Source organism: Sabethes cyaneus, chromosome 1, assembly GCF_943734655.1.
Source record: "Sabethes cyaneus chromosome 1, idSabCyanKW18_F2, whole genome shotgun sequence".
NCBI classification, from domain to species: domain Eukaryota; kingdom Metazoa; phylum Arthropoda; class Insecta; order Diptera; family Culicidae; genus Sabethes; species Sabethes cyaneus.
In genome coordinates, this window is record NC_071353.1 from 119242524 (window position 1) to 119251831 (window position 9308).

General features: G+C 41.3%; 1 protein-coding gene across 1 annotated transcript; it reads left to right on the forward strand.

The window, feature by feature from the left end:
- Nucleotides 1-4486: 4486 nt before the first annotated feature.
- On the forward strand, nucleotides 4487-9308 carry LOC128744105 (pancreatic lipase-related protein 2-like). Its single transcript, XM_053840892.1, has 4 exons — nucleotides 4487-4950; nucleotides 7574-8001; nucleotides 8066-8844; nucleotides 8905-9308. The coding sequence occupies exons 1-4, from the start codon at nucleotides 4836-4838 to the stop codon at nucleotides 9200-9202; spliced, it is 1620 nt and encodes a 539-aa protein (XP_053696867.1). The 5' UTR covers nucleotides 4487-4835; the 3' UTR covers nucleotides 9203-9308.

The window sequence follows — 9308 nt, forward strand, 5'->3', positions numbered from 1 at the left end:
ACCACAGGACAGAACTGGAAGCTCGAACAACGCGACGATCAAAAAGTGGTAACAGAGCCTCTTTCGATTTTTTTGTGTCTCTTTTGACAGGTTCTCGTATCGAATAAGGCTTGTTCGCGACAAAATCTGGACACCTCAATTTGGCAATAAAACAAATTTGCTAGCAGTTTAATCCAAGAAACAATTTTATATCCTTTATGTGTGTATCGTTAGTAACTATCAAACAAGTTAACGTTACTTATTTGGTCTGCATGGAGTTTACCCTTGCCATGAGGGTCAGTGCAGACTTGTTGGCAACCAATTTAACTGCGTTTGTCAAAGATTTTCGAAATTTATCTATAGTTGTTGCTTGTTGTTTGTGCTGGGACAGCTCTCTCTCTTCACCGAAGCCCAATACCGCTCGATGGGGCGTAACTCTGGACAGTTAGGAGGATTCGCCTCCTTCGGTACAATATGGACTCTATTAGCTTCATACCATTCCAAAACATCTTTGGCGTAGTGACAGGACGCCAAATCAGGCCAAAACAGCGAGGGTACATCATGGCTGTGTAGGAACGGTAACAATCGTTTCTGCAGGCATTCTTCACGGTATATTTCCTTGTTTACCGTTCCTGTAGTGATGTAACATTTGCTTGCTCGACCACAGCTGCATATGGCCTGCCATACTTAATATTTTTTGGGAAACTTGGCTTTCTTCTTTGTCCTAAAATGCTCTGCAACGCCATGCTGTTTCATGGCAGTGTAAAAAGACATACCAGAAGGCTGTTTAAAGTCTTCTAGGACATACGTTTCATCGTCCATTATAACGCATGAAACCTTCGTTAAATATTCGGGATAAAACTTACGAGCGCGTGTTTTGGTCGTCGTATTTTGCTTATCATTACGGTTTGGCACAGTCCTCAACTTGAAAGATTTCATGCCTTGTCGTTGCTTAGAAGTGTACACGAATGTTGGCGACATTTTTATTTTACAAGCAATGGTACGTACAGAAAGATCTGGTCTTCTCCGTAATATTTTTTTACCTTCGCATCCTTGTGGTGGTTCCTCAGATCCGTTTTTGTTCCACTTCCCTTTTTCCTAGCTGTTGTCAAGCGAGTATCGAACGATTTAAAAAACACTGTGAACAGTGCTTGGTGGAAATCCAAGCTTTTTGGCAAGTTTTCTTAACGAGAGATCCGGATTTTCATTGCGACCGCACACAATTGCTTTTCGCACCTGCTCTTCTTTCGACGCCATTTTACGCTGAGCGCTTGTGATATAAACAAGTATTATATTTTCAGAATGAACAGACATACGTCTACCAGTCTGCAAAATATTTCACTCATTGTTAATGTATTTTCGAAGTTGTGTGTGTTTAGGGGTGTATAAATTTTGTCGCGAACACGCCTTACGCAGCGCTACGACTCGGACCATACGCTACGGCTTTGACATTTTTCCCGGCTTTATTATGAGTCAATATTTTATATAATTCATGTCAATATACTTATAATTTTGTCTTAATTCAATAATAAACTGATTTCTCTTAGATATCGCTACTATGCCTCCAGCGCCTCTATGGTTCAAAGGTACAAGTACCAGCGAACCACATGCCCTGGCGGGTGTTGTGGGTTCGAATCCGGTTATAATCTCAGCTTATAGCTTGGTTCGACTCATGCACCTTCCAGCATTGGACAAAAGGTAGGAGTCAAAATGATTACTTGCCAAGCGTAGCTACCAATATCCCCCCCCCCCTTTCCTTTCCGCTCTTCTCCTCCTTCACCAAAAAACTTTCATTTCTTTCCCCTACCGTCCCTTCATCAATTGTAGAACCATCGTTTCAAAAAATATTAATTAATCTCACCCCCGAAATATGTACTAACATCTTTCCCGGACAACAGTATCCTGTTTCTTCGGGCTGAGGGAGAGTTAAGCGAAACGAGCGAGAGTAAAATAGAAAAAGGAAAGATCCGAACCCGAAGGGGAGTTGGGTGAAGACCATCATCGGAGGCGGATCTGAGGGTCGAATGGGAACGATTGTTTCTGAGGAGAGAACTCGGAGAGCTGGTTGAGTCTGGCCCCCGCTCTTCGTGGTTCAATCCGATGAGTTCCCTCTTCGTCTGCGAGCACGGTGGACAGAGCGAACGTTAAACTGGAAGAGCTCTGGTCACTCTTATGAACCCGCTACAGGTATGATTTGCACTCTTTCTCCCTCGCATGCCCGTTCCTGTCAGCAGTTTCCAACGGTCGTAACCAGTTTTACCGTTTAGTTGAATATAAGTATTAACACAAATTCTTGCATTGTATAAGACATGCTTTCTACTGAGCCTTATCTGTCTTGTCTTGCATGTGCATCTAATCTATGAGTTGTCCATTGCATCCAGGTAAGTTACCGGGTTGCGAGTCCCCAAATAGCAGTGTGAAAGCCGACCCTAGAGTCTTAAGTGCGACCGAGGTAGCCGCTTGGTACACATTGTAGATTTAAACAGTCTGATCAGTTTCCCGGAAAAGCTGTTTTTGTCCTTGATTTTCGATTACTCTATTCGGTCGATAGTATCATACGCAGCTTGGAAGTCAACGCACAAATTGTGTGTCGGAATTTACGCCATTTACGGCCTTTTTGAAGGGTCTGCGCAGTGAAAATATTTGATCCGCCATTGACCGTCCTTTAACGTAGCCGATTTGATAAACTCCTACAAGTCTGTTCGCATTTAATAATAGCCGACGGCAAATGATTTGGGAGAGCAATTTGTAAGCGGCATTAAGAGCGATGATCGCATGATCGCACGCGGTTTCACAGTCCAGCTTGTTGACTTTCTTGTTGATCGGGTAGATAACCACATCCTTCTCCTCGTTTAGAAGCTGTCCAGTAACCCAAATTCTAACAATTAGCCGAGGCAAGCAAGTAGGCTCCTATTCCAGTCCCGTTTTAGTAAGTTCTGCTTCGTAAATCCTGTCTCCGCCACGCCGTCATGGTTCTCCGCTTGGGCGTCATTCTGGTGTTCATCGAAGTGCACCTTCCATTTTGCGGTCACCTCACATTTATTACTATACCTAAAGGTTGAGATATCAAGTAAAAGCAACTTTTACCTGGGGGCGAAGATTGGGGAGGGGGCGAAAGCTAATGCATCTCCCCTACTGAATAAGGCTTGACTGTATTTTTTGTATTTAAAATGCTATATGTTCACTTCGCTACCAATGGTGTAGCAGCATTGTAGTTCCATAGATACAAAAGATACGGTAAAACCACAGACTAACAGACGTAACACTGAAGCTTCATTCCATCGCCAATAAAAACGATCATTTCAAATGTTCATTTAAGCCAAGACTCAAACAACAATCGCTGCGCGAGAACGCCACTCGCTTGCGCTGGCGCTATTGTCAAGTAATATACAAGTAAATTTATAGCATTGCTAAATTTATAGCATGCTTCTTTGCGTAGCGCGAAGACTGCACCAGATGATGCTTGTGTTTTTTCCAAGTTTTAGGGGTGTCATTGAAACGATGTTTTGTTAGAAAGTTTGTTCGAAGTGTTACGTCTGTTAGTCTGTGGTAAAACTTTATACAGCAATCTTACAGATAACTACGAGTTCTACAAATAGCCCATATGTAGCTTTTTCAAATTTTGTCGGCAGAGACGGTACTGTCAAATGAATCAAAATTGAGTTGAGTGATTGAAGCAACCCTGATACTGACTTGATAGTAGATAGTTCTATGGATCTCCCAGAGGATGGGCAAAATGCGTATAAGTAGTCGCAGTATTTGGCAGATTAGATGTGATAACGCTGGCCAACTTTGGAGTACCTACTATCTTTGAACAATTGATCAAAGCGAATCGACTACAGGATATTCATGGATTATAATCTAAAATTCTAGACGACAGATGTGCCATCAATTTCGCTTAGAGAAGATGGGACATGTGTCCCAGTGACCCTAGGCTGGGGACGACAATCAAAAAGAATATGCATGTAGATCTGTATTCTGCTGCCTTTAAAAAAATTGTAATAACCAGGCATAACCCTTTTACTATTCTTTTTTATTTGCCATCCAATGTGTCCTGCATTCATTTGAAAATAATCTGATCACTTTATTATTGTAAATTCTAATATATTTTATTCTCCAAACTAACGCGTTAATCAAGTGATAGGATAATATGATGATGAAGGATTGTTGGTAACATATAAAAGAAGATCTCTTTTCAGAATAGGTTAGTTCAAAATATCAGCCCTTCTTAATTTGACTCTGTATGCAAGCAACCGTTCATCGCATTCATCGCATTCATTCGGTTCTCGTCGAAAAAATAATTACAACTGGTGCACTGGCGCCTCCATCGAAGCACAGACCGCTCCATCATTCGCTCTGTGGAGCTATGAATGGTTAATGGTTGTACATACTATACGCTAAGAGGGTGCGATAAGAGACGCGGGACGCAGCAGAGACGAGTGCAGCATCTACTATTAAAAGCTAGTACTTTCTGAACTCCATCAGTCAGTAATCAGTCATCTCCGGCCGGGTGAGGTTCTAGCGTAAAAGCCAAATAAAAGTGAAAAAGACGTTAAGATTTGGGCAGGCCGCCAACGAGGAAGCAAGTGCAATCACCGGTTAATTGTGTTTCTGAGTGAAAATTGTATTAGGCTGATGATCGTCGAAGGTTTCAATTGTTGAAATTTGTTCTCCGGTATATGGTGAAATTTGTTCTCCGGTATATGCAAATCTACAAGTGTGAATCAGTAGAATCAGAAGAAGTTTGTTTGATTGACCTCTCCGTGGAAAGGATTGAAAGCTGAACTTGATCTGACAGCAGAATTGATAAGAATTGTTCTTGGCAAGTGTGTTATGTGAATGTAAACCGTAGCAGAATGCACCTCTCGAATGGAACCGTAGTATTCTACACGTTGATGTATTTCGCCAACCATAAGGATAATGAAATCCAGATTATGCCGAATAGTACCCTTAGCGGGAGCCATCAAACTGGTAAGACTGTGAGCTCTGTGTATTTTATCTAAGAAGATAACAAATGTAGGTCAAATAGCAAATTTAGCGTCGAACACAATTTTATGTCTTGAGAGTAGGGGTTATGACGATTGAAGAATTTATTTGGTTATTTATTTTATTATTCATATTGTAAAAGTGCAAAGGTGTATTCAAATTAATTACTACTGCGTTAACGTTCAAAGTGGGCTTGAAGTTTTTTTTATTGCTGCAGACTATGCTCTATTCCATTGCACCAGCATGTTAACAAAAAATAGAGATGGTTTATAAAAGCGATTGTAAGACTGTAAGATCGAAAAATTGCAGTGGCCCAACATCGCACAATGGGCAAAAACGAGCACGTAATCACAAGAATTAGAAGCCGCTGGTTTGGAATCTTACAAGATACCTATTTCTATGTAAAAAAAATGCAGGAAATCGATTGGTGGGGGTTTCATCCTGCGCAGACTTCGGGAAGTGGTCCATTTTGGCCCATTTTCCCCAAAAATCATGATAAAAGCTAATTAAACAGTAGAAAAACTTATTTGCCGCCCGTGAAACGAACTCAAATAGCTTCCGACTTTTGTCAAAACATCAGAAGAATCAAATTCCATCCATTCCATACTGTGCGAAATGCAAGAATGATCCATTTTGCCCAATTAAATTAATGCGATTAATACTAACTCAAAGGTAAAAACAGTCTTCAAAAAAATGTGTATTTTATCATACTGAATAACTTTGTAGAACAGTTGATAGCAATAAATTGTTTGGATGCGGAGTTACTGAGTAGAATTGATTTTTAAGTGTACTTTTTAAATAAATCATTATATCTCGCAACTAGCAAAAGATAGATAGTTACTATATTCAGCAAAGTTCGTCAAATGATGATCAAATGATCTATGAATGACAATTACAAAATTTTCTGAATTTTCATAAAAAAATACTGAGAAAAATAAAAATCATTTCTACACTGAAAAAAAAAAATAGCATTTAATTTTTTCAAAAAGCGCATCTCGGAAATTGATAAAAAAATTTTTGAAAGTAGGAAAAGGAAAACAGTTTTTCTAACAAAACTTATGCCTATTTAATTTATACCTTTTTCCCGGGAAGGACTTGAAAAAGTTTTTGTTGGAGAAACTTTTTTTTCTTGAATATGCCCGTATAAGAGACGTATAGAGACTTGTAGCCCATATAATTATCTGCCTTTAAATTTTTTTATCAATTTCCGAGATGCGCTTTTTGGGAAAATCGAGTTTTAGTATTCAAAATGCTATTTTTCTCAGTGTAGAAATTGATTTTTATTTTTTCCAGTATTTTTTTTATGAAAATTCAGAAGATTTTCTAAAAGTCACTTATAGATCATTTTTTGTAGGTCCTATAATTTTCGAGTTATAGGGTACGGGAGGGTATTTCCAGCCGGTAGCCTGAACAATATAAAGGAATTACGCTGAAACCATATTTATTCGTGACAAGATTTTTATACCAGTTGATAGAATAATATTTACTGAATATCGGCGTGTATTTTGGTCTTAATGAAACGTTACTGAATTTGAGTTATAGTCGCGAGAAATGTTGAAGTCGCTGCGGCTAAATTGAACCCATTTTCTATAGTGGTGTCTGTGTTTTTTAAATCCGACCGGCCGAAATAGCTAGCACAGGGATTAGATGCTTTTCAAAAACAGATTCAAATTCTGAGAGGGTCATGCCAATCTCTAGTCGAGTTGGCGTGAAATTCGTCTATTGCATCAATCGACAAAAAATATTCTTCTGATTTTTCCAAAATTAAGGCAGGTTTTTAATCATGATTGCAACAAATGTTGTCATTGAAAAATATATTCTCATATAAGATGTTATTTCGGCAAGAACGGAACATTCAGGATTTAGAAATCGTAGATAACGAAGACCAAGACCAAGCCCAAGACCAAGACCAAGACCAAGACCAAGACCAAGACCAAGACCAAGACCAAGACCAAGACCAAGACCAAGACCAAGACCAAGACCAAGACCAAGACCAAGACCAAGACCAAGACCAAGACCAAGACCAAGACCAAGACCAAGACCAAGACCAAGACCAAGACCAAGACCAAGACCAAGACCAAGACCAAGACCAAGACCAAGACCAAGACCAAGACCAAGACCAAGACCAAGACCAAGACCAAGACCAAGACCAAGACCAAGACCAAGACCAAGACCAAGACCAAGACCAAGACCAAGACCAAGACCAAGACCAAGACCAAGACCAAGACCAAGACCAAGACCAAGACCAAGACCAAGACCAAGACCAAGACCAAGACCAAGACCAAGACCAAGACCAAGACCAAGACCAAGACCAAGACCAAGACCAAGACCAAGACCAAGACCAAGACCAAGACCAAGACCAAGACCAAGACCAAGACCAAGACCAAGACCAAGACCAAGACCAAGACCAAGACCAAGACTAAGATCAAGACCATGCCCAAGTCCAAGACCAACTCCAAGAACAATGCTAAGACCAAGACCAAGGCTCAAATTTAGTAATTTATCTTAGACCAATCTGTCAGAACTTTTTAATACAATTAGCATTGTTTGTTATTCATTGCATGTCCTGAAATAATTTTCTATCTCTCTGTTCCTTTCGCCTTCGCAGACCTACCGGACGAAGTTTGTTACGGCGTTTACGGGTGCTTCCACATTACGTCACCCTGGACGGACGAGCGGCGTCCGATTGCCCTGCTGCCGGAGAAGCCGGATAAGATCGGCGTTCGCTTCCCGGTGTTCAACAAGCAAACACGAACCATCCCGAAATTCATCAACCTGGACGAACCGGATGATCTGAAAACGATCGGAATCAACCCAAGCGGTCGCATTTACCTGGTGACGCATGGCTTCCTGCAGTCGGGCAAGGCAAAATGGATCGAACAGATGATCAACGCGTTGCTGGATCAGGACGAGGAGGGAACAGCGACGTGTATCGTAATCGACTGGGGTGGTGGTTCGAGTCCGCCCTACAACCAAGCTAGTGCCAATATTCGACTGGTAGGAGCGATTGCAGCTCACGTGATTCACATGATATATGTAAGTTACCCTTTAACATTTTTTACCCTCACTCTCGGATTCAATGGATGTTTCTATTTTTCAGGAGGTCCTATCGCTCAAGAATTTAAATAACATTCACATGATCGGTCACTCGCTAGGGGCACATCTCTCGGGCTACACTGGTTACTTTCTACAAAGAGATTTTGACTTAAAGCTTGGACGTATTACCGGTTTGGATCCCGCGGAGCTGGCTTTCACCGAAACCGATCCGATCGTTCGGCTGGATACCACCGACGCAAAATACGTGGATATAATTCACAGCGATGCAACGCCTTTTGTGCCGAAAATTGGTCTGGGATTGTTTGAACCGATTGGGCATCTGGACTTCTACCCGAATGGAGGTTTCAATCAACCCGGTTGCGAGCAGACATTCTGGAAGCGCAAGGATGGTTCGTTTATTTCTAGTATGTATCAGTTCTTCAGCTGTAGCCATGTCCGGGCGGTAAGCTATTTTATCGAGAGTATTCAGAGCAAGTGTCCCTTCACTGCTATTGCCTGTGAGAGCTATGAAAAATTTCTGGCTGGCGATTGCTTCGAGTGCGATCGGGACGGCCACATGTGCTTTACGTTTGGCTTCAAAAGCTACGGAAGTTACCGCAGAATGGTGGAATCCAATCAAATAATTGGCAACCGAGAGATTCAGGCATATTTGATGACAAAACCGGCGGAGCCGTTCTGCAGGGTTCATTACAAGGTTTTGATAAAGGTGTCCGATTCTGAGGCAAGTCTCCTGCACGGTGGTGAGGTTGGTCGCTTTCATCTGAATATATTCGGCAACAAAGGCGAACATTCGGAAAAGATGGCCTTTACCACCGATTCAGAGTAAGTGTTTTTTAAAGACGTGCAAACTGGAGATTACTAACAATCAACGTATCCTTTCAGATTGTATGAACCGGGCAGAAACTACACTCGCGTGCTTGCCGGACGCGGTGTCGGAAAACCTCGCAAAATAACTGTCAGTTGGGAGTACAACACCAGCTTTCTGAACCCGTTGACCTGGCGGATTCTAAGTTCACCACGCGTTTACGTTGAGTACATTGTGCTGCAGTCCCTTGAGCATCGAATGAAGATCCGATTCTGTTCGAACTACAACATACCGGTAACGAGTAATTCGGATAGTGTGTTCACACAGGAAAATTGTCGATTTCATCCGAAGCCTTTGGAAACCGTATTAAACTGAAGTTCAGTTCCGAATCCTTCCGCCAGCCAGTGTGTATCAGTAACAGCCGTATCAATGCAAACTATCTTATTTATACTAGATTATTTAATGTTAGGAAAAATATATT

Bases quoted from the DNA above. Each gene is read 5' to 3' on its own strand.
- LOC128744105 (XM_053840892.1), top strand. From the start codon at position 4,836: ATGCACCTCTCGAATGGAACCGTAGTATTCTACACGTTGATGTATTTC. The intron at 4,951-7,573 runs GTAAGACTGTGA...TCGCCTTCGCAG, and splicing joins TAGCGGGAGCCATCAAACTG to ACCTACCGGACGAAGTTTGT. The intron at 8,845-8,904 runs GTAAGTGTTTTT...GTATCCTTTCAG, and splicing joins GCCTTTACCACCGATTCAGA to ATTGTATGAACCGGGCAGAA.